The sequence below is a fragment of the Phascolarctos cinereus genome, unplaced genomic scaffold (genome assembly GCF_003287225.1).
Source record: "Phascolarctos cinereus isolate Bilbo 61053 unplaced genomic scaffold, phaCin_HiC Scaffold_1;HRSCAF=81, whole genome shotgun sequence".
In the NCBI taxonomy this organism is placed as follows: domain Eukaryota; kingdom Metazoa; phylum Chordata; class Mammalia; order Diprotodontia; family Phascolarctidae; genus Phascolarctos; species Phascolarctos cinereus.
The window spans coordinates 188,980,995-189,007,283 of NW_027555514.1; the positions used below are offsets into that span (position 1 = coordinate 188,980,995).

At 36.8% G+C, this 26,289-nt stretch overlaps 1 protein-coding gene across 1 annotated transcript in view; it reads left to right on the forward strand.

Annotated features, from left to right (window-relative positions):
* The window catches only part of HEBP1 (heme binding protein 1), a 32,397-nt gene extending 12,361 nt beyond the window's left edge, over positions 1-20,036 (forward strand). Inside the window, exons 2-4 of the mRNA XM_021001741.2 lie at positions 2,096-2,234; positions 6,029-6,209; positions 19,328-20,036. Coding sequence (XP_020857400.1) covers positions 2,096-2,234; positions 6,029-6,209; positions 19,328-19,499 — 492 coding nt within the window. The 3' untranslated portion in view covers positions 19,500-20,036. The remainder of the gene's footprint in view (positions 1-2,095; positions 2,235-6,028; positions 6,210-19,327) is intronic.
* Positions 20,037-26,289: the final 6,253 nt, after the last annotated feature.

Sequence of the window (26,289 nt, forward strand, 5' to 3'; positions counted from 1 at the left end):
AAACAATTACAGAAAGAGAAAAGGGGAAAAAAAAGAAACATTTACATGTACACAGCAGAACATAAGAGAGGATTCTCAATAATTTTTAAGAATATAAATGGGCCATGATGCCAGAAGTTTGACAATCACTATACTGGAAAATTGCCTAGAGTAGAGGTCAGCAAAATCTTTTGCGAAGGGCCAGATAGTAAATATTTTAGGTTTTGTGGGCCAAGAGGCAAAATCAATGATATTATGTAAGTACTTATATAAAAAGAGAGAAAAAACCAATTCTACAATTTTTTTATTGATGAAATTCAAGATGTAATAATGAGTACATTTTTTTGGTAACGCAGGCCTACTGATATGAAGAATAGAATTCTTTTTAGGGGGATAACATTTTGTTTAATTGGGGTTCAAAGTTAATGTTCTCTATTATAAAAATTGATTATAAATGTTCACTCATTAATGCTAATCTACAAATTCATTTTTGAAAATGTCTTTTCTGATACCAGTCCACCAGTATATAATTTTAATTTTGCGTTCATCACTCAGAAGGCATTTATAGAATTCTATTAGATTCTTCTCTTAGCATGTCATTACATTGCAGATTAATCACTTCCAATTGAAAATTAGGTAGAAATTCCTCAATTGCACAAGTTTAATGGATTTTAAAATATAGAAATTTCTTTTCTTCATGCATCAAGGTAAAAATAATGCTGTTGGAACTGTAGTTTGGGTTTGGAAAATATATATAATAAATATATAATATAATGCACAAATAAATATATAAATAAAACAAATATAGATATGCTAAAAATATAAATATAAATAAATATATATTATATATAATAATAAAATTTGTATAGGAATGAAGGTCTCTCTTCTTATTTTAACTTTTCATAGCACAGGAAATGTATAAAGCAGCTTGATATTATTTGAGATTTAAACATTAGTTGTCAAATTGACCTTTCTGCATAATTTTTTTTAATCTATACACTATTTTGCCTTATAATTTTTGGTTAAATTCATTAAGAAACGTTGTCAAATTCAAATTTCTAAAACCATTCAGTGTTTGATAATGATTAAAGGAGGTGCTTCCTATTCAGAAAAAAAAAAATTTAAATCACTGCCTTGAGCTCAAATAATCATAATAAAACTTTTTTTTCTCTCTTCCTTTCTTATTTTGTCATGATGGGTATACAGTGGTAATAAATTAACAAATTTTGCAGTACACTGATACACATGACACTCAAAATGTGATTGAATTATAACTGCATCACTACAATTTGTTGCGTGCCAAGCATGGAAGTGCCATATATAGTCTCTTTCATAAAATTCAACCCTGCCTTTGAAGCACAAATAGCCACGGACAATACATAGGTGAATTAGTATGCCTGTGTTCCAATAAAACTTTATTTAAAAATATGAAAAATATTTAGACATTTAAAAATATAAAAACCATTTTTAGCTTATAGGCCATATAAAAACTAAGCAAGTGCCAGATTTGACTAGCAAGCCATCACATGCAGACCCTTGACCTAGACTGCTCAAGAGGTTAAATGACTTTGTCAGAGTCATATAGCCAGTCTGTATCAGAAACAGGACTTGAATTCATGTCATATTGGTTCCAAGACCACCAGTGCTCTATCCACTAGGCAATATTGCCTTTATGATAATCAAAAGTATATAAATTGCTCTTAAATAAGATAGCCTATTGGGGCAGCTAGGTGGCGCAGTGGATAGAGCACCAGCCCTGGATTCAGGAGGAACTGAGTTCAAATCCTGCCTCAGACACATAACACTAACTGTGTGACCTTGGGCAAGTCACTTAACCCCATTGCCCAGCCAAAAATAAATAAAAATAAAAATAAGATAGCCTATCACTGGAAATGGAGAAGAGTTTGGATTTATAGATTACATGCTATTCTCATTCTAAGGCCTCAGAGGTATTTGCCAATAAATGATGACTCTTTAATCATCCCCATTGAGCTTCCCACTGAAGTTTTTCTCCTGAACAGATTTGTGTCTCCTATAGCTGGAACCTTATTTTGTCTGGCTAGATCACAGTTTGAAGCTTGCTATTACTTAATTACAAAGTGTTTTGTCTCCCTAGGAAGAGTTGACTTATGAAGAAAGGACCTATGAAGGTGGAAAGTTTGCTACTGTGGAAGTGACAGACAAGCCCATTGATGAAGCCTTAAAAGAAGCAATGCCAAAAATTCTGAAGTATATTGGAGGATCTAATGACAAAGGTCAGTGGCACAGTAAGACCCAGATTTTCAGTACTTTCACCTGACCATGAGAGTCTGGCAAGACATATAGTTATTTCGTTGTAGCAGCAGCAGTTGCTGTTGGGCAACTACTGAGAAGCTGGTGCTAGTGGCGCATAGAGGCAAGAAGAGGAGTTGCTTCATTGGGAAAAGCATTGGAAAGGGTGTAGAGCTGACTTGAGTTTGATTCAACAAGTTATTGTTTTTGTTTTAATTTATTTTGTAGTTTCTTTACAGACAGATTCGCATTTTTTTTTAGTTTTCAACATTCACTTTTATAAGATCTTGAGTTCCAAATTTTTTTCTCCAAGATGGCGGCAATCTGATATAGGCTATACATGTACAATCATATTAAACGTCTCCACATTAGTCATGATTCAACAAGTTATTGTGAAGTAGCTACGATTGCAAAATACCTACTCTGTGCACTAGAGGAGATGTAGCTTAACTAAGACATAGTCCCTCCTCTCATAGAGATAGTGAGGATGAGAGAACAAGGCTGGGGATTGGGGATTATTTGCTCCGTAGCAGGTGGCTAATTAAATAACACAAGGATAGGGAGAGTGATAGTTTGGTGGGAGTTTGTTATCAATAGGGGTAGCAGAAGGTGGCAGATTAGAACAATCAGTATAGAAGGGAAAGCAGATAGTGATAACTCCACTTCTCTTATTTATTTATTTGTTTGTTTGTTTGTTTATTTATTTTTAGTTTTCAGCATTCACTTCTACAAGATTTTGAGTTCCAAACTTTCTCCTCATCTCTCCCCTCTCCCACCCCAAGATGGCATGCGTTCTGAGTGCTGCTTCCCCCAATCTGCCCTCCCTTCTATCACACCCCGTTCTCTTATCTCCCTTCCCCTTCTATTTTCCTGTAAGGCAGGATAGATTTCTATACCCCATTGCCTGTATATCTTATTTCTCAGTTGCATGTAAAAACAATTTTTAACATTCATTTTTAAAACTGTGAGTTCCAAATTCTCTCCCTTCTTCCCTCCCTACCCACCCTCATTGAGAAGGCAAGCAATTCAATATTGGTTATACGTGTGTAGTCATGCAAAACACTTCCATAATAGTCATGTTGTAAAAGGCTAATCATATTTCCCTCTGTCCTATCCAGCCCCCCATTTATTCTGTTCTCTCCTTTGACCCTGTCCCTCCTCAAAAGTGGATAACTCCATTTCTTAAGGCCAGTTTTGGCATTACTGAGATTGTATCTTTTTATGGAATGATAGTCTCCAGAATCTCAGAGTTGGAAGAGACATTAGAAGCCTCTGAAACATACCTGACAAGCAATATCCAGCCTTTGCTCAAAAATCTTCTAGTGAGGGGAAATCCATTGCCTCACTACCAACCAATTTTGGGATAACTCTAATTGTTAGGAAGGTTTTTCTTACATTAAGCCTAAATTAAAACTGCCTCTTTGTAATTTCCACCCATTATACCTAGTTCTGTCCAATAAAAAAAAATGATTCCCTTTTGAATACTTGAAGATAATATTATGTTCCCTTGAGTCCCCTCTTCTCTATTCTGAACAGCCTTGGTTCCTTCAGCTGATTCTCAAATGAATAAATGAATGAGTGAATGAATAAAAAAGCACAATTATGACGTGCCAAGCACTGTATTGAGTGTTGGAGATACAAATGTAAGAGCTAAAACAATCCTTCTCTCAAGGAACTTACTTTTCAGTAGAGGAAAAAACACATATAGGGGAGTGGGGACCAAGGTTTGGAAAGTTACAGGGATGATGAGTCGAGTTGTAGGGAAGTTGATTCTTCAGGTCCTTCCCAGAAGCAGTGGAAGAGTTGATTTGGTTCTAGAACTAGAAAACAGAGGTCAGAGGAGAAACTAGGGTGGCAAGTCAATTGTTGAAAAGATGCCCTGAGGGGCAGCTAGGTGATGCGGTGGAGAGAGCACCAGCCCTGGAGTCAGGAGGACCTGAGTTCAAATCTGACCTCAGACACGTAACACTCACTAGCTGTGTGACTCTGGGCAAGTCACTTAACCCCAATTGCCTCATCCAAAAAGAAAAAGGAAAAGAAAAAAAGAAAAGAAAAGAAAAGATGCCCTGAGAGTGAAGTAAAGTATATATGGCAGGAGTCACACCTACAAGGAGTAGGTGACTGAGGTAATCACCAGTCAGGACAGTAGAGTCCTAGGGTAGGAGTTCTGGGGTTGAAAGAGCTAAGTTTCCCACAGATTTAATGATGGCTTCTGGTCATCATAGCAAGACAGTTTGGCATAATTTCTAGGCCTTTCAACAGCCTGTTAACCCCACTTTGGTTACTATCCAGCTTATCAATGCCCTTTACAAGATGTGGTACCCAGAGCTAAACACAACACTCCAGATGTGATCTGACTGGGATAAATATAACTACCTCCTTAGTCTTGGTCACTAATTATATTTGGCTACTAGATCACACTATGGACTCACATTGACTTTTTAGTCTCCTAAATCCCCCAGTGTTTTTCCCCAAACTGCTGTCAAGCCCCATCTAATATTTGAAAATTTGATTTTTGAACATACACTATTTTGTCCCTATTGCATTTCACTGGATTCAATTTTCAAGCTGTCTATATCCTGCCTCTGTTATCCAGCATGTTAATTGTCCCTCTTGGCTTTGTGTCATCCACAAATGTGAGAAATCCAATATCTTAAGCTTTTATCAGTCACTGATAAAAACACTAAGGAATACAAGGAACCACCAAGTTCTTAGCAACAGCTAACAAAAGTCAGAAATTCCTTTGTGTACATGTGAGTTTGTAATAGGATTTGTACCTTCCAGTATGGATTTTCCTCTGCAGGAAACCAGAAACTTGGAACATCAAACAAGACGAAAGAGGGCAGCCATTTTAATTTTGGGGTTGCTGCTGGAGGTCTTATTAGCCTACTGTGGTTAATAAATTACTTATAATTTCAGTGATGCTCTCTAAAACCAAGGATTTTGAAGAATGCATTTACCAATAGGAAGTTATAAAAATATTTTCTTCCACATAATGAGATTATCCTGTAATGGAAAGTATGTTATACTAGAAGTCCCTAGTCCTGATGACTCTCTCTTGTCTATGGGGCCTTGGACAAATTATTTAATGTCCCTGTCTCCATCTGTAAAATGGAGATAAGAATATTTGTTCTCAGCACTGCATAAGATAATGTATTTGAGAGCATTTTCTAAACTGTCAAGCACTATGCAAATAGAAGATATAGTTTAGATGTATAGTAGGATTGAGTGAATATTTATTGGCTAAGATTGCACCATTTGATGGTTATTGGGAGGTATTTTTGTTTATATAGCTCTGTGGTTTTATCAGTCTAGTAACTGTACTGTCCTGGCATGGAAACACCCTACACTGATGCAGTTTAGCTGATTGTCTGTCACTTATGTTCTTAGGGAATTGCTTGTGGTACTAAGATAATAAATACTCATGGTCATGCATCTTGGGTGTGTATTAAGTGGGAATTCAACCCCAGCTCATCTTACACTAAGGGCATCCTTCTATCCACTCTGATATTTTGCCTCTCATTATTATGGTGCTGGACACATAGAAGACATTCTACAAATATACCATCCAGTGTTATGTATGAATTTTATACCTGAAATATTCAGCATCAGTTCCATTACAAGAAAAGAGACTATGTTAGCATGACTTTAAGATAATTAGTTGTCAGTATTCAGTTGTATCATAGACCAGTTTTTAATATTTAGCTCCATCATGGGCCTGGGTGCTATAACTAATGTCTGGCTTTGTGTCTATTTCTCTGTGTTTTTTCATTTCTAGGAGTTGGGATGGGGATGACTGTACCTGTATCCTTTGCTGTATTCCCCCGTGAAGATGGCTGTCTACAGAAGAAAATTAAAGTCTGGTTCCGGATTCCAAACCAGTTTCAAGCTGATACTCCAATTCCCACTGATAAAAGCATTGAGTTGGAAGAGAGAGAAAGTATCACTGTCTATTCCAAGTAAGAGAATGTTTTTCAAAGAAAAGAAGTACAATTTAATTCCTGAAATGATGACGTTTTTAATATTTTCTTTTTCCCCAATTACATATAAAAATAATTTTTACCATTCATTTTCTAAAATTTTGAGTTCCAAATTCTCTCCCTTCTCCCCTCCTCTCTCCCTCCCTAAGACAGTAAACAATTGATATAGGTTATATATGTGCAATCATGCAAAACATAGTTCTATATTGGTCATGTTGTGAAAGAAAACATAGATCAAAAACGAAAAAAATAAAGTGAAAAACAGTATACTTTAATATGCATTGAAACTCCATCAGTTCTTTTCCTAGAGGTAGATGGCATTTTTCATCATCAGTCCTTTGGAATTGTCTTGGATCATTGTATTGCTGAGAATAGCTAAGTCATTCACAGTTATCATTGTACAATATTACTGTTGCTATGTACAACGTTTTCCTGGCTCTGCTCACTTCACCTTGCATCAGTTCATATAAATCTTTCCAGGTTTTTCTGAGAGCATCTTGTTCATTATTTCTTATGTATAATGGTATTCCATTACAATCATAAACCATAACTTATTCAGCCATTCCCCAATTGATGGACTACAGTGTAAGGTGCTGGTCTATTCCAATTTCTGCCATCCTGTTTTCCAGTTTTCCCAGCAGTTTTTGTGAAATAGTGAGTCTTTGTCCCAAAAGCTTGAGTCTTTGAGTTTATCAAATACTAGATTACTATTGTCATTTGCAACTGTGCATTGTGTACCTAATCTTTTCCGCTGATCCACCACTCTATTTCTTAGCCAATACCAGATTGTTTTGATGAATACTGCTTTATAATACAGTTTGAAATCTGGTATAGCTAGGGCACTTCCTTTGCAATTTTTTTTCATTAATTCCCTTGATATTCTTGACTTTTTACTCTGCCAGATAAATTTTGTTAATATTTTTCTAGGTCTATAAAATAAATTTTTGGTAGTTTGACTGATATGGCACTGAATAAGCAAATTAATTTAGGCAGAATTGTCATTTTTATTATATTGGCTTGGCCTGTCCATGAGCAATTAATGTTTTTTCCAGCTGTTTAGATTTGATTTTATTCATGTGAAAAGTGTTTTGTAATTGTGTTCAAAGAGGTCCTAGGTTTGTCTTGGCAGGTAGACTCCCAAGTATTTTATATTGTCTATAATTATTTTTAATGGAATTTCTCTTTCTGTCTCTTGCTGCTGGGCTCTGTTGGTAATATATAGAAATTATTTATATGGGTTTATTTTACATCCTGCAACTTTGCTAAAGTTGTTAATTATTTAACTGCTGCTGGCTAGCTGGACTGTGCCTGCACTGGACTGTGTTCTCCTTTTACCTGAGTGAAATAGACCTTTCCTGCCAATCTTCTAAGTTGTCTTGGACTAGAAAATTGTTTCACCTCATTTTTTTTTGGTTCTGCCACTACAGAATTCATTTTGAGGCATTATTTTGTAGTTGTTTGGAGGTAAATTTGGGAAAGTTCAGGCAAATTCTTGCCTTAATCTGACATCTTGGCTTCACCTCTCCTCCAATTTTCTATGTTGTTTTATTTTTTAAAAATTCAATTAGCAAGCATTTATTTTCTCTCTCTCATCTTTTCCTGAAAGAAACAAACAACAACAACAAAGCCCTCATGACAAATATGCATAGCCAAGCAAAATAAACTCATATATTGACCATGTCCAAAAATGTGTGTCTCATTCTGCATATTTAATCAGTCACCCCTCTGGCACTAGATGGGCACCATGTTTCCTTATTGGTCCTCTGTAATCATGATTGGTCATTGGATTGATCAGAGTTCTGAAGTTTTTCAAGGTTATTTCTTGTTATTATTGCAAAAATTATAATAATAGTGTTCTTTAAAACAATTCAGCCCCAGTGAGATATTGGAACTACCCACAAATACTTTTTATAAAAATTCAAATTAATTATTCCTGTAAATTAACAAGTATTTATTTTCTCTCCTTCCCACTTACCCCTCCCCAACTGAACAACAAAAAATGAAAAAGAAAGCCCTCAAATGTCAAATAAACAAAATCCCTCATCAGTCATATCCAAAAATTCCTTATTCTGTACTTTGAGTCCATCACTTCTGTATGGAGGTGGGCAGCTTGTTTCATCCCCAGTTCTCTGGAATCATGATTGGTCATTGCATTGATCACAGCTCCAAAAGTCTTTCAAAATTGATTTCTTCTGTTATATTGTTGTCATTGTATAAATGCTTCTTCAATTTCTACTCACTTTACTCTGCACTAATTCTTTGTTCTTTTTGTCCTTACAATTCATTTGGTCTTCCTGGTTTCCTCTGAATCTGTCCATTTTGTCACTTCTTATGGCACAATAATATTCCGGTATATTCATGTACCATGATTTCCTTAACCATATCTCAATTGGTGGGCAATCCTTTAGTTTTCAATTTTTTTACTACTATGAAAAGAACCACTGTAAATATTTTTTGTACATGTGGGTCTTTTCCCTCATTCTTTGATTTCTTTGAGATATATGCCTAGTATAGGTGGTATTACTGGGTCAAAGGCTGTCCAAGATTGAGTAACTTTTTAAGCAAAATTATAAATCTTCTTTACTACTATGTGCTAAGCACTGATGATACAAATAAGAAAAAGAAAGACAGTCCCTGCCCCCAAGGCACCTACAATCTAAGGAGGGAAAACAATGCACAAAAGGAAGTTGAAAAGGAAGGACAAGGGGAGGGGAAGTCTCTAGACAATACTCTGTGCTGGGACATGATGTTTATGGAGTCAAAACCAAGTTAAGCAGTTGATGGAAAATGAAGAGAATAACTGAGAAGTTCTGATTCCTCTATAAAAGAAGGTTTAGATAAGAGGGCTTTAAATACTTGCTAGCCTTTCATCTTTTTTTCAGAGTTTATCACAGAAATATTCATGTTCCATGAGAATAAGTGCACTCTGAAATGCATGTCAGTATATCTAGAGATATCTAGAGATGAACTTTGAAATGCATGTCAGTATATCTAGAAATTTGCCCTTTAACTTAGGCAGAAGGACTGAGTTCTAACAAAATTTTGTAAAAGTTAATCATCTCTCTCTTCTGATTTTAGGTTTGGTCACATAGAGAATATATTGGAGCATGAAGCTCTAGGCTGTTCACTGCTTCATTTCTCTTTGAACACATGAGGATTGGAGAAAAGAAAGGGCAGAGAATTTTCATGTAGTGCCTAACACTATGCTTTGCCACTCTTTCCTGTACCTTATCTTTCCTCGTAAGAGCTAGCCCATCACAGCTTTTCTCCGGGGCAAAGAAATTTAGAGAATACAAAATTTTTTAAATAATATTTTTAAAGATTATGAAATGTTTTAGCTATACTTTGATAGCATTTCTACTCCTTTAAGCAGTACAAAAACAATGTAGCACAGTAGCTAGCAAGAATACTTAAACTACAAAGCTCCCAGATGGTGCTTTTTCTCCTCCTGTCCTGGAACCTGCACCTGAAGTTAGCTTCTCCCCACATCAGTTTGGCCCTCCTGCATCCCCCACCTGAGCCAACTAAGGCACGAAAGGCTTCTTCATGTGGGTATATGTGTAGGGGAGCTTATATTCTATGGTCTTCATTTCTCCCTCATTGGGCAATGTCCTAAATTATTCTTTCTTCACCAAATGAATTTGTTTTCGTTACTTCTCATATTCTTTTCTCATCCTAAATACCAAAATTTGTTACATGCTAGCCACTGCCTTAGGCACTGGGGATACAGAAATAAAAATAGAACTGTCCTTCACCTCAAGCATACATTAAATTGGGGGAAATAAGCATAAACAAGATACACATAAAGTAAATCTAAGATATTTTTGTGGGCTGCAATGGGGAGGTACCAGTATCTGGGAGAATAAGGAAAGGTTTTTATAGAAAGTGGCACTTGAGCCGAACTTTGAAGGAGATAGGAATTCTTTTTTTAGTCTGTTTTCTTTTTTATTCTGATTTTAACAAGGGAAACAAGAAAGAATATATATATATCTGAACCCAGGTTTGCCTTTCTGAAGTATATATTAAATGTAACAAGGTAGTAAAATTTCCATTTGTTCATATCCTTCTGAACTTTTGTTTCCTTCTATGTGTTTGTGTTTGATGCTTTTTTCTTTCTTTTTTTGATCCCTATCACTACCCCTTTAACTCACTCTACAGCCCACAAACAACTAAGTAGAGTGAAGTAAATAAAAACAGCTCATTTATTATTGTTCAGTCATGTCTGACTCTTCATGGCCCCATTTGGGGTTTTCTTGGCAAAGATACTGGAGTGGTTTGCATTTCCTTCTCTATCTCATTTTACAGATGAGGAAACTGAGGCAAACAGGGTTAAGTGACTTGCCCAGGGTCACACAGCTAGTAAGTATCAGAGGTCAGATTTGAAATCACAAAGATGAGTCTTTTGGACTCCAGGCCCAGCACTCTATCGACTGGGTCACCTAGCTGCCCCCAAACAACACAATGGCTTTGAACGTGTGTGTCTCATTTGGAACTTCTAGTCTGTAGACTCTCCACCAAGTGGTATGAAGCTAGGGATAACTTACAGAGGTAAGGAGGGAGGCCTCAGAGCGTCAGGGACATGGGTAAGAGATGAACTATAATGTTTAAAAAGCAGCAAGAAGGCCAGTTAGCTGGGCTAAAAAGTTTGTGAAGGGGAGTAATGTATATAATAAAACTGGATAGGTGCATTGGAACCAGGCTATGGAGGAATTTAGATGTCAAATGAATAGTTTTGTTTTTGTTTTGAGGTGACGTAAACTTTATTTTTTTATTTTTTAAATTTATTTTATTTTCAATTCATGGAGCAAAACAAGCATTTCCGTAACACAGTACAATAAAAACGATGATTGCAAATGAAACTGCAATTCTGCCATGTACAGCTTGCTATTCCCTCCAAATGTATAATACAGTTATCATTAAATTTCTTTTTTTCTTCCCTCCTCCCCCCCCACCCTAGAGATGGCTACCATTAGACACAAATATATATATATGTATGTATATATGTGTGTGTGTGTGTATACGCACACACATATTATATATATAATTGATCTATAGATATTTCTATTTATCAGTTCTTTCTCTGGATACAGATCGCATCTTTAGCATCTTTCTTCATATGTCCTTTATTTTTAATTTGTGTATTTATAATGGTCAATATGACTGGTTTTTGATCCTAAAGGCAATAAGGAGCCACCAGATAGTCTTCAGTAAATGTTGAACTTCTGTTTTAGGAATATCCTGTTTTAGGAATATCCCTTTGGCAGCTCTGTGGAGGCTAGACTGAAGAAGAGACAAAGTAGAGAGAGGGAGATGCATTTCAGTATTCCAGCTATTTCGGTGATCCAGTCAAGAGCGTGAACAAGGGTGGTAATTCTGTGAGAGTGGAGAAATAGAAAGACGTGGGATGCTATGGAAATCAGATCAACAAGACTTGGCAACTGGCTAGATAAAGGTGAGGGATGTAGAATAAGAATGATTATAAGATAGTGACTGGAAGGATAATAGAATCCTTAATAGAAATGTGAAGTTCAGTAGAAGGGTAAGCTTGAGAGAAAAGATAACAAATTGTGTTTTGGACATGTTGAGCTTGAGATGCTTATGGGACATCCAGTTCAAAATGTCCACTAGGCATTTGTTGACTTGGGACTAAAGCTCAAGAAAGATGATGGGGCTGGATATAGATCTGGAAGCCATCTGCATAGAGATAATAATCTAGGCCATGGAAGCTGATGAGATCACACCCAGAGAATGTGAAGACACGGAACAGGGAACAGGGCAAATCTGTTGGGGTACATTCACTGTTAGGGGCCTGGTACATAGATGATCCAGCAAATGAGGCAAAGAAGGAGAGAAAGCAGGGTCCTGGAAACCCAGAGGAAAGAGTATCTAGGAGCAGAGACTAGTAAACTGTGTCCGATGCTTCAGACAGGTCAAGAGAGATGAGAAATGATTAGATTTTTCAAAAAACATGAGTTGACAAGTAAGAGTAACAGTGATTACAAAGTTGGTTCAAGAGTGTGTTTTGTAATGCTTCTACTGGCATTTATACTGCTTGTTCTAAACTCCAAAATTGTTAATTATGGGTTTAACCCTGCTTCCTGCCTCTGACCTAGTTTCTAGACACCCCAAAATCACATCATTTCTCAAAAAGAACTTCATTGAATTGCCTATAATAATGGAGTTCAGCAAGACCAGATGTTCCCCAGAACACCACAGAGTGTCTTCAATGAGACACATGACCATTCAAAAATTGGGCTAAGAGTTCTCATGAGAAGAGCCAAATGACTGAAGAAAGCGTAGTGCATATTTGTGACATGCAGTTAAATGGGAAGCCTAATATATAAATGTTATAAGATATCTATATAAATTCTGTTAATCATGGTTCTGGGCTGGTCCTGACTCAGGCCAGACCCCTGGAAGTTTATGTTAGATTTTGGAATTAAATGAGACACTTGTAGATCAGTCAACAGTTAACAAAAGATTTGCTTAGCCATGGCAGAGGAAGGATATTCAACAAGGATAACCATTGAGGACACGTTGAATTGATTTGGGTGAGCAAAAATACCTTGCCAATGTGGTCCTTCAGAAATATAGAAATATGGGTTCAAATAAAAGTTAAAATGTGATTCTGTTAAGGAAAACAAGGAATGGAAAGACATCTACCTTCTACCAAATTGTTTCAGAGTCTAATTTAAGAGGAAAACCAAGTTTATGGAGGTTTCCTCTGACTTAATCTGTCAGATTGACCACATATAGTCATTCTTCAAATAGCCACTGGGTAGCACTGCATAATCAAGCATGGTGTCCTACTCTATAGGACAAGCTTGTCACTGGTTTCTGTGAAAAGCAGAATTGGATGAAAAGATTGAGATGCAAAATTGTTATTTTTAAGAGGAGTGAACTAGATGATAGGCTGGTTTCAGTGCTAAAATACTGTACCCTTAGGTCATTTGTCTAATTTGTGACTTCATGATAGAGGGATTGCTGATTGATAAATATTATTAATTTATTTTGCATAATTTTGGAAGTACTCTTCGTATTAATAGTGCTGTGAAGGAGACATTCAAAGTCAAGTCTCCTTAAATAAAAAAGGTACTGATCATATTATTTGTTATTATAACACATGAATGTAAATATATTTACACTAAGAGCAGTGATCATTTATAAGCTGCAGACATACTGTACCATCATCCTTTCTTCCTATTCTAAAAAGATAGCTCCAAATTTGGGGCTTTATTTTCTTGACCCATTTAATTTCTGGTCACAATGGGGGGAAAAAACAGCAAAAGAGACCAGTTAGGGAAAGATTTATAGTAGTTTTGATACAGATCTCTGACTCCTGAGAATTTACTAGTTCAGTTACAGCAGAGGTACTCAAACTATGGTCCACAGACCCCAGTGAGTCCCTGGATAGATGTCAGGTCTCCATAAACTTGGATGGGAAAAAAATTACATTGTTATTTCAGCATAATCTGTTTCCTTTGTAATCCTATCTATTTTATTTATGCATCTTTAAATGTTATTCTGAGAAGGGATCTGTAGGTTTCATAAGATCGTGAAAGGGTCCATGACACATATACACAAAGTTAAGAACCTCTCTATGCTCAAACAGTCAAATAAAATTACGTGCTAGATATTTATCTTTAAATGGCCAGACTCCTGATTTGGACCACCGAACAACTTAGGGAGGTGGGGGAGAACTCTCGACAGAGGTTCAGTTCAATCTCTAAACTACCCAGATGTCTCAATTCTTTCATTTGTCATCATTGTCATAATTGTTATCATCATAGTGATACGGTACGATAGCTTTAATAAGAGTAAAAGTAATAATTCTCTCAAAGGACAACCCATTTTCTGCACATTGTAGGGGTATAACTACAAAGAAGGGAAATACTGACCAGGGTGTTGTATACCAGCATCTCTATGTCAAATATTGTGAGAGAATATATTCTTTTAGGTTGATTATAGTAGACACCAAGTTTGAAAATTTTATTTATTTATTTATCAGTCTATTAGTTGGGTTTATGCCATCAAATTCAAAAATGTTGTTTGGAATTCCAATCTTTGTACCCATCTCAATTTCAAAATCATTTGAGACATCAAGTTCTGTTTTGTCATCATTTTGTTTTCAAGCATCATTTCTAGATTTTGCTTTTAGTGACCTCAGATTCTCCAACAGGTCTTTGGAGGTATTGCCTTTATTAATTGGTTCTATGTGACCTCTCCCAATTCATACTCCAAGTATTCAGTCTCTTATCTTTCCTTGCTTGAGAATTTTACACTTACTATGTCCAGATGACATTTTGATGTTGTTGGAGAAAGTTTCCATGTGATACATTAGCTACTTAATGTATTTTTCAGTGAAGCCATGTAAGTTGATGTCATCCATGCATATCAAGTGACTAATAGGATGCTTTGGTATGAATCTTTGGCTTGAAAGTCAAACTCGGTTCTGTTCAGAAATGATGACCAGAAGTTTAAAGTTAGGCAGAACCTGTCTCCCTGGAAGATATCAGGTTATAGATATCAATTGTTCTTGACATTATTTTTAGTGGTATTTTTAAACAGAGAACAATTTTCTATGTGAACATTAGATACACTACTATATTTTCACTATGCTTGGATCCATTTTGTATATTTGCAGTAAACAACTAAGCCATGAATGTAGAAGTGAATGAAAGGCTTTCTAGTAATCAACAAAAGCAAAGTAACCAGTAAAGACTTCTTATTCAGGTATCTCCCATTAATTCTTAATTCCTTTTTACAATGACAACAACTATTTCATTCTTGGTCAGGTCATACCTCCTACCAGAGACCTTTCCTGACTAGCATGGCCCCCACAGTGATCACAAACGTTTCAATGAAATCTGATGTGTCTGTTCCAGTAATTTCAGCATTTAATCATATATTCACCTTAACCTCTCAACTAGATTGAATGTTCCTTGAGGATAGGTATTAAATCTTGTACTTTTGTTACAGTACCTTATTACAGAGTGGGTGCTTCATAAAAATTTCTTGATTAATAATTACAAGTATAGGAAGAATTAGCATTGGAATGGTTGGTGTGGGGAAGTCATTCTTGGGATTCTAGTTAAGGAACTTAGGATCATAGATTTAGAGTAGGAAGGAACCTTAGAGATTACCTAGCCTGACTCACTCTACACACAGATAGAAAGTAGTAGGGCTGGTATTTCTACAAGGGCTGGGATTCAAACCAAGGTCTTCTAACTCAACTCAACATCCTTTCCATTGTGTCGTGCTTCTTCCACTACATTTCTTTTTCTTTTGTACTTCTACCCCTACCCTGGATATGGTTCTTATTGCCACTGGCCTTAACCTCCACCAATTATTATTACCTCTCTCTTGTAAGATCGAGTTTTATTTCTCAGCAATCTCTGTCTTAGCGTTCTCTTTTTGGTCAATCTTTTTAGCCTTTGTGTTTCCAAAATCTATGGCTTTTGTGTTCTTCCTTAGTTTCCTTGATCACCGAGTTATTTATTATTTATACTAGATTATGACATTGGTGCAGATGAAGTAGAATGATCCATGAGAACATCTTTGAAGAAGATTTATAGACCTGTTAACCAGGCATAAATAATAATGCCTTGTAATTTATGTATGTATGTATGTATTTCTTTCGAGGAATTCAAAGAACTTTACAGGCATTATCTAATTTACTCTCAAAACATCTTCATGAATTAGGAAAGGAATAGGTACTCTATTATTCTCACTTTATACACTGGAAGCAAAGAGGGGTGAAATTATTTGTCCAAGATCATCATAAGCTGAGTCAGTAGCACAAATGGGTCTCCTTTCATGTACAAGTGCTGAACAACATATATGCAACTTCCTGCTGCTTTCAAAGTTGGCTGGTTTGCATTTGGAAGCCAATATTATATGGGAAAGGGTATTTTGTCACTTGGCGATTAGTGGATGGTATGCTTGTGAGGTAGAGCCATAAGGAATTTCTATATTCTTAAGCAGAGGCAACCTGGCATGGTAAACAGAGCGCTTAACTTCAAGACAGGAAGACCTGGGTTGACATCATGCTTTTGGTACTTACCAACTATGTGACCCTGAGCAAGTCTCTTAACATATGCAAGACTTAAGTACCTCAGTAGCACTTAGCTCCTAAATCATAGATGAAGTGGGATCTGAAGTGGTTGAGGGAATTTCTATACCATGCTAGAATAAAATCGCAGATCTTGTATTTATATAAATAACATCCAATCCAGAGACAAATTTTAAAAGTCCTATTTATAATGAGTTTAGTTTCATAATATGGCTATGAGATGCATATTCCAAGGAGCTGGACAGTGTGGAAAAATAGAGCCAGAAATGTTTGCTGTTGAAATGTTTAAATAATTCACTTAATATCTGGATTTTAGCACATTATGGTTTGATCATTAAGTATACAGTATAGTTGTTAATTGACAATTGCTAATTACTAGATGGTCTTCTTATGTGAACATGAGTTCACTTTGATTTTTTTAATTATATTTTAAATCAATTTCATAATGATAAATAACATTTTATTTTGCTTTTTTTGGTGAGGCATTTGGGGTTAAGTGACTTGCCCAGGGTCATATAGCTATTAAGTGTCAAGTACCTGAGACTGGATTTGAACTCAGGTCCTCCTAACTCCAAGGCCAGAACTCTATCTGCTGCATCACCTAGCTGCCCCAATGAATAACATTTTTTTAAAATCCTCTACCAAAGCCCTTCTCTGATACTTCTTCATGGCATAAAGGTAAACTTGAGTTGTTGAAAGCTTGCTAACAGGGAATAAATTCTAGTAGGTCCTTCTAAGTGGGAAAGGCTCTGACTCTAGGGAAGAGAATTTGGGCCAATAGGTGATAGTTTCTGAGAGGTTATTTCAGCTCAATATAAGGAAGGAATATCTAACAATTAGGGCTATCTGAAAATCAATGAGGTCATCATAGACATTTCTTCCATGGCTGAAAGTGTTCAGAGTAGAGCCTGAGCAACAACTTATCAGAGATCTTAGAGGATATAAATCATCAGGCATCCTTTGAACTAGATGACCTTTAAAGTTCTACCCAGCTTTGAATTCTATAATTGCTGGTAAAGCATTTCCAGTGTTTTCCCTTATGGTTAGTGTAGTCTCCCTTACTAAACCATCTAGGTCCATTTTCCTTGTGTTATTTCATAAATAAAGATGAACATTAACTTGCCGTCATCCACTATATATTTCTTCTACTACTGTGTGGGGGAAATAATCTCAACTCTGTATATATTCTGTAGCTGCTACCCAAACTTTACTTCAATATGCCACTGGATATGGGTATTTCTTCCATTGAATAGCATTTCACCCATAGGATTTTAGATTTAGAGGTAGAAGGGACCTTCAAAGTCATCTAATCCATTCCCTCCCTTCTACATATGAAGGCATTAATATCCATGGAGATTGGGTGACTTGACCAGGGTCACACAGGTAGGAAGCATCAGAGGCAGGATCTCTGGCCAAGATCTCTGACTCTAAAGCCTCTTTTTTGGCCTGTGTCATTCCTGTCCATGTCTATCCATAGATCCTCAAGAAAGCATCCACCAATGTATTGAAAGACCTTTCTTTATATCTCCAGCACTCAGTAGTGTCTGGAATATAGTAGACATTTAATAAATGCTTGTTGATGACTTCTAGATCAGGGGTTCTTAACTTTTTTTTGTCATGGAACCTTTCAGCAGTTTGGTAAAACCTGTGGGACCCTTCTTAAAATAATATGTGTAGCCCATATTCATAATTGAAGAAAATGTTAAATTTCTATTAGAGGTTAGTGAAAATAAAAATATAATTTTTTCTGATTCAAATTCATGGACCACCTGAAATCTGTGGACCCCAGATTAAGAACCACCTTCTCTGAGTCTTTTTCCATTTCAAGAGTTAACAGTAAAGCTGTCCATCCCTTACTTGTACCACACAGCCTGCCTCATTTTCTGATTCCATATTTTCCTGGTGATGACATGAATGTGGGTCATCATTGGAAATATGGTGTGGTCACTTACACTCACCATAAATCTTTCCATTGCCCATTGGGTCACTCACAACCTAATTTCTCAGAGATTGTAATATTCTAAGATTGCCAACCATGCCTAAATGTTAAAATAATGAATCCCCTTAAAGGTGAAATATTGGGTGTTTTCATGATCAAACTGTTGAGTTCTTACTAAAAATGACTAACCACTTGTAAAAAAGAGAGAGAAAAAACATGAGCTCCACCAAAAATAATGCATCTGACTAGAATTTGCTCAGTGCAAATGGACCTTTGAGTCATAAAATCTCACTGGAAACACAAATTTCTCCCTATTCCTATGAGAGTTGTTCAGGGAATAGGAAGAACCCTATACCTGATATAATAAACTTAGGCCACTGGAGAGAATTTAAAGTAGGAGACAGGTTAAGAGCAGCAATAATCAGAAAAGGAAGGTTCAACTCAACATATTTTCTCAATCCTTTGGCCACAAAATTGATTCAGGAAGTATCCTTCTACAAGGCATTACTATAAATTACTTTTCCCATTCTTAAGGAGAGTATGTAATAAAGTATGCATAGAACCTTAATTCATGACTATATTCAGGTTGTATAGGTTCTTTTAAAAAGAAATGAATCATCATATAACTCATCTATAAACTGAGGGGATTGAACAAATGCCCCCAAGCAGCTGTTAATCCATGATTCTAGGTCTGGAACTGCTGGGTGGTCGGAATCTTAGCTGCTAAGCTCACATTTACAGAATAAAAGGGATGATTTGGTCCTGTTAGAGCTTTGGGTTCACTTTCCTCAGCTGTTTCTTTTCAGTTGGTGCCCACAGATGGCTGGGGAAAGAGGCAGAGAAGGAAGAGGAGCTGAGTTAAAGGAAGTATTAGAGGAGACAGAGCAGTGAAAGGCTATGGTCATGAGGTTAACAGAGACCATAACAAAAAAATCCTGGCAGCTCCCTGTGGAATTTTGGGAGGTTTGTGTCCCACATTTTTCTTAAAAATAGCAAAGTGTGAGCCCAGATCCCTCCTCCCCTGGGTTGTCAGAGCTGGTAAATGCCATTTCTCAACACAGCCTCTCATCATTGTTCCTCCCACAGGCAGTATGGTGGTTATGCTAAAGAAGCTGATTATGTGTCTCAAGCAGCCCAGCTACGCTCAGCCCTGGAAGGAACAGCAAACTACCAGACTGATTTCTACTTCTGTGCTGGATATGACCCTCCCATGAAGCCTTATGGAAGACGTAATGAGGTCTGGCTGGTAAAAAAGTGATCTCTGACTCACAGGACGACAGTCTTCCAGGAAATGGGTTTTTAAAGTTAGCTTAATGGTCAGAATTTCTAATGGAGACTGAAACTCTGAAAGGGACATGGAGGCACACAGCATAATTTTCTGTCAAATCAGTACAATATTGTATTCTTCCAGATCTGTGGGGTTTTTGTTCTTATTTTTTGTTTTTGAGATTTCCTTTCTCTGGGTGGGACATTGTACAATTAAAATAAATAACATTCTTGTGATTAAATTGAATATCACTTTGCCTTGTCTGATATAGGCATTTAATAAATGTTTGTTATTATTGAATTGAATTGATTTAGGAAATCCTGTGGTAAACAAGATATTTTTTCCATCATGGATTAAATCAAAGGAAGGGTACAGTGAAAACTGCCTTTTAAAAATATATCTACTAAATACTGTAATTTTGTGATTGAAAAAAATACTCTCTGTAGTTGGGCTTTTTTTTCCTAGCACAAATTCTTACAGGTGTTTTGTCTTTGAAAGAACCTCAAAAATAAAGGGATTTAAATGCAATATTCTTTTTTCCCAGTTTATTTATTTATTTTTAGTTTTCAACATTCACTTCCACCAGACTTTGAATTCCAAATTTTCTACCCATCCCTCCCCTCCCCCTACCCCATGATGGCCTGCATTCTGATTCCCCCTTCACCCAATCTGTTCTTCCTTCTATTCCCCTCCCTTATCCCCTTCCCCTTCTATTTTCCTATAGAGTAAGATAGATTTCTATGCCCCTTTGCCTATGTATCTTATTTCCCAGTTGCATGTAGAAACAATTTCTAACATTCGTTTTTAAAACTTTGAGTTCCAAATTCTCTCCCTTCCTCCCTCCCCACCCACACTCACTGAGAAGGCAAGCAACTCGATATAAGTTATACATGTGTAGTCATGCAAAACACTTCCATAATAGTCATGTTGTGAAAGCCTAACTATATTTCCCTCCATCCTATCCTGGTCCCTATTTATTTAAACTCTCCTTTGTCCCTGTCCCTCCTCAGAAGAGTTTACTTCTGATTACCCCCCTCTCCCAATCTGCCCTCTCTTCTATCACACCTCCCTCTCCTATCCCCTTCCCCCCCTACTTTCCTGTAGGGTAAGATAGATTTCTATACCCAATCAGGTGTACGTGTTATTCCCTCCTTAAGCCAAATCTGATGAGAGTACAGTTCACTCATTCCTTCTCACCTCCTCCCTCTTCCCCTCCACTGTAAAAGTTTTTTCTTGACTCTTTTATGTGAGATAATGTACCCCATTCTACCTCTCCCTTTCTCATTCTCCCAGTATATTCCTCTCTCATTCTTTAATTTTCTTTTTTAGATACCATCCCTCCATATTCAACTCACCCTGTGCCCTCTATATATATATGTGTGTAGAGAGATATAGATATATAGATATATGTATTCCCTCCAACTACCCTAATAATGAGAAAGGCCTCATGAATTATAAATATCATCTTTCCATGTAGGAAAGTAAGCATTCAACTTTAATAAGTCCCTTATGATTTCTCTTTCCTGTTTACTTTTGCATGCTTCTCCTGAGTCTTGTATTTGAAAGTCAATTTTTCTGTTTAGCTCCAGCTTCTCAAAAATGCATTAAATTCCTCTGCATCGTTGAATATGAAATTTTCCCCCTCATTGATTACACTCAGTTTTGCTGGGTAGGTGATTCTTGGTTGTAATCCTACCTCCTTTGACCTCCAGAATATCATATTCCAAGCCCTCTGATCCCTTAATGTAGAAGCTGCTAAATCTTGTATTATCCTGAATGTTTCCACAATACTTGAATTGTTTCTTTCTGGCTGCTTGCAATATTTTCTCCTTGACCTGGGAACTCTGGAATTTGGCTATAATATTCCTGGGAATTTTCCTTTTGGTAACTCTTTCAGGAGATGATCAGTGGATTCTTTCGATTTCTATTTTACCGTCTGGTTCAAGAGTATCAGGGCAATTTTCCTTGACAATTTCTTGAAAGACGATGTCTAGGCTCTTTATTTGATCATGACTTTCAGGTAGTCCAATAACTTTTAAATTGTCTGTCCTGCATCTATTTTCCAGGTCAGTTGTTTTTCCAGTGAGATATTACACATTGTCTTCTATTTTTTTCATTCTTTTGGTTTTGTTTTATAATTTCTTGATTTCTCATAGAGTCATTAGTTTCCATTTGCTCCATTTTAATATTTAAAGAATTTTTTTCTTCAGTGAGCTTTTGGACCTCCTTTTCCATTTGCCCAATTCTGCTTTTTAAGGCATTCTTCTCCTCATTGGTTTTTTGGACCTCTTTTGCCATTTGGTCTAGTCTATTTTTTAAGGTATTATTTTCTTCAGCATTTTTTTGGGTCTCCATTAGCAAGCTGTTGACTCATTTTTCATGATTTTCTTGCATCACTCTCATTTCTCTTCCCAATTTTTCCTCTACTTCTCTTACTTGATTTTCAAAATCCTTTTGAGCTCTTTCATGGCCTGGGACTGATTCACATTTTTCTTGTGGGCTCTGGATGTAGGAGCTTTGACTTGGTTGTCTTCTTCTGGTTATATGTTTTGATCTTCCTTGTCACCAAAGTAAGATTCTGTATTCTGAATTTTTTTGCTCTGTTTGCTCATCTTCTCAGCTAGTTCATTGACTTTTTAACTCTTTGTTAAGGTAGGCTCTGCTTCCAGCATGGAGGGTGTACTGTCCCAAGCTTCAGGGGTTTTGTGCAGCTGTTTTCAGAGATACTTCAGAGATACAGAGATACCTGTAAGTTTTCAGTTCTTCCAAGGTGGTATGATTTAAGGAGAGGTGTTTACTCCTCTCCTGGCCTGTGCTCTGGTCTGTGAGTGACCACAAGCACTTTTTCTGCCCTGGAAATGAGAGTAGGGTTTCCTCTTCACTGCTGCTACAAGCTCTGCCACGCCAGCACTCCTCCTTGCCCCAGGACTGCCACCCAGACCTGGACCCATATCCAAGCACAGGCAAAGCAAGAGAATCCTGCCTCAGAGCCAGCAAAGAAATCCCTACAATCTCCCACTGATCAGCCACTTGATCCCCCCATCATCTGTGGGCCAACAGCTCTGGAAGCAACCACAGCTGCGGCCACCACCCTGGGGCCCCACTACAGCCAGGGTTAGACCACACTCCTCTCTCGCCCAGGTCTGATAGACCTTTCCGACTGATCGTCTAAATTGTCTTTGGCAATTGTGGGTTGAGAAGCCTGAAAACCGCCACAGCTCCCCTTGATTCAGTCCCCTGAGGCCTGCTCCAGATTTGCTGAGGCCCAGTCTTTGCCTGCACAGCCCACACTGAGCTGTGCTCCTCTCCCAGCCCAACGCAACAGACCTTTTCCATGGACCATCCAGGTTGTCTTGGGCTGGAAATTTGTTTCACTCTGTCTTTTTGTGGGTTCTGCTGCTCTAGAATTTGTTTAGAGTCATTTTTACAAGTATTTGGAGGGGTTTGGAGGACAGCCCAAGTGAGCCCCTGCTTTTACTGCACCATCTTGGCTCCACCCCTTGAATGTAATATTCTTAAAAGAAAATCTCATTACACAATCAATATTTGTAGGGCCTTCAAGTTAAATGGACAATATTGCATCAATAACCATCCTGTGATACCAGAGAAGCAACAAATCGGAATCTATCTCTCTATAGATATCATCATCCAATTCTGTCATATGGGGAGACATCACAATTCAACTGGGTGGCATAGTAGAAATGGTGCTGGACCTGGAACCACAAAGTCCTGAGTTCAAATTCAGCTTAGCTATGTGATGCTGAGCCAGTCATTTAACCTTCCATCTACCTCAGTTTCCTCATCTGTAAAATGAGGATAATGATAGTACCTATCTCACAGGGTTGTGAGAACAAAATAATACAATGTTTATAAAGTATTTTGCAAACAAAGTACTATATAAATGTTAGCTATTATTATTATTATATAGAACCAAAATTATTTTTGCCATGAAGATTGGGCATTGCACAGAGTAGGCACTTCATTCATTCATTCAAACATTCATTAATAGTCTGGTTCTTCTGTGTTCAGCCTTCCAGGCTTATCTTCCTTAAGGCACATTTTGAATCGTCTCAGATTCTCAAAGTTAAAAGCAACCTCAAAGGCTCTGTATTCCACCCCATATCCAAATAAGAGTCCCCTTTACAACATACTTTATAAGTGAGGTAAAGCATTTATTCGTTTACTCAATGAGCATTTATTAAGTGTTTACTATGTAACTTACTAGGTAATTTAGTATATAAGCTTACTATGCTTACTATGTAACAGACAATGAGGGTACAGAGAATGCAAAACTAAGCCAATCCCCTGCCATCAGACAATTTGTATTCTATTTAGGGAAATAACATGTGTGTGTGTGTGTGTGTGTGTGTGTGTGTGTGTGTGTGTGTGCATATATATATATGTGTGTGTGTGTATATGTGTATATATGTATATATATACATACATATATATATGTATATATATGTATATGTATATATATATATATATACATATATATACATATATATATGTATATATATAACAATTCAAAAGTGCTACTGGGCTCAGATTGTCTTGGGCCCAGCTCCAAAAGAGACATAACCCTAGACCCACAGACATAAATTCACAGCATTCTGGCCCCTAAAGAGATGTCAGGGTCTCATACTCTGGCTCTTTACAGCTTTACCCCGAAGTTCTGAGGTAATCACTTAAAGTTTAGATTTGGTTTATGTATAGGGTCTTCCCCAAAAGGGGAAGTAAAAATGTACTCAAGTTCCAATATAAATTAGGTATGAGGCTCAGTTCATTTCATCTACACAGAAGAAATGCTTATTTAAAAAAAAGAATCAGAAACTTCAATTGACAATCACTGAACAGATAGCAGTAGCTAATAGTTACTGTTATACTCTCAGGAAGCTGATGCTTAAAACATCAAAACATGACACATTTTGAAGGACTGCTTAATAGTCATTTCACAGCAATATGGCTCAGACCCCAGTAGCACAGCAGGTTTTCTTTTCCAACTTCTAAACCAATCTGAAACCTACAGAAGAATAATCATGATAGGAATCCCATACAAAGGGGAGCCCACAGTTCTGTCACTTTGAACCAGGAGAGCTTCCCAACTTACTAATAATGATTGAGTCCAGCAATAGTATACTGTTTTTTCCAATATATTTATATTTATTTCATTAAGTATTTCCCAATTACATGTAAAAATATTTAACATTCATTTTTTAAAATTTAAAATTCCAAATTCTCTCCCTACTACCCTTTTTTCCTCCTCTGAAGGCAAGAAATTTGATATTGATTATACATGTGAAGTCATACAACAGACCAGAGAAGATCTCAGACCAAAGGGAGAGCAATGAAACTTTGCCCTGGACCAGACCACTTTGGGAATGCTGAAAGTATGTAGGTGTTGAGTCTGAGCCTGAGTCATCCCTGAGATCCTGGAATAATTAAAAGTTCAATACTCTAAGAAAGTAGCAACAGGACCAGCCCAAACCTTTCCTCCAGAAGTGTGCAGAGCCTAGCCCTAACATCAAGTTCAAAATTAGGAAGTAAACTGGAAGGATGAGCAAACAAACAAACAAAAAGATCTCTCAGAACTGGAAAGCAAAGTGGAAATAGAAAGAATCCACAGGTCACCTCCTGAAAGAAATCCCCAAGAAAACTCCCAGGAACATTATAAGCAAAACCAGACTTCCAGGTTAAAAGCGTAAATGCTTTAAGCAGCTGGAAAAAAAAAATTTCAATTTCAGCTCCCAGGGAGCTGCAGTCAGTATTATATATGACTTAAGAGTTACCACCTTAAAGGAACAGAGAGCTTGGAATATGATATTCCAGATGGCAAAGGATATGAGATTATAGCCCAGAATAATTTACCTAGTAAAATTAAATACAATCCTACAGGGGAGAGGATAGGGCATGGATGTTTAATGAAATAAAGGACTTATAAGCCTTGCTAATGAAAAGATGATAACTGAATAGAAATTTTGAAGTCCATACACAATAGTTAAAAGAAACATAAAGGGCAAACATGGATGAACAATTATAAGGAACTAAAAAAGGATAAACTACTTACTTTCAAATACAGGCAGATGATAACATGTTTCTTCTCAAAACCCTATCATCATCAGGAGTCAGAAAGGGAGTTTAATTAGACAAGGCCTAGGAATGATTCTATTGTTTCTTAATGATCTTAAAAGAAGAATGGAAAGAGAGGAGGAAGGGAAGTAAGATTGTGGAAATTATTTCACACAGTCAGAATAATTATCTCACATAATGTGCAAGTAAAATCAATACAAAAAAGGAGAAGGAGGTGGGAGGGACTGGGTAACACTTTAATCTCTCTCTCTCTTTCTTTCTCTCTCTCATCTGAACTGGTCAAATGAAGGAAAAATACATAAACACACACACAGTTGGGTACAGAATGACATTTCACTCAGTAAGGAAACAGGAGGGAAAAGAAGGGAGTAAAAACAATTAGAAGGGAGAGCAGAGTAAAGGAGGAATTAGTCCTAAGCAAAACAAGCTCTAAGGATGTACAAAATATTTATAATTCTTTCTGAGGTAGTGAAGAATGGGAATCTGAGGGGTTGCCCATAAATTGTGGAATAGCTGAACAAGTTATGATGGAATAAAATATGATGGAATAGTACTTTTCCATAAGAAATTATAAAGGGGATGGTTTCTGAGAAACTTGGAAACTTATATGAACTGGTGCAGAGTGAAGTGAACAGAACCAAGAGAATGATTTATACAATAATAACAATACAGTAAAGACAAACAACTTTGA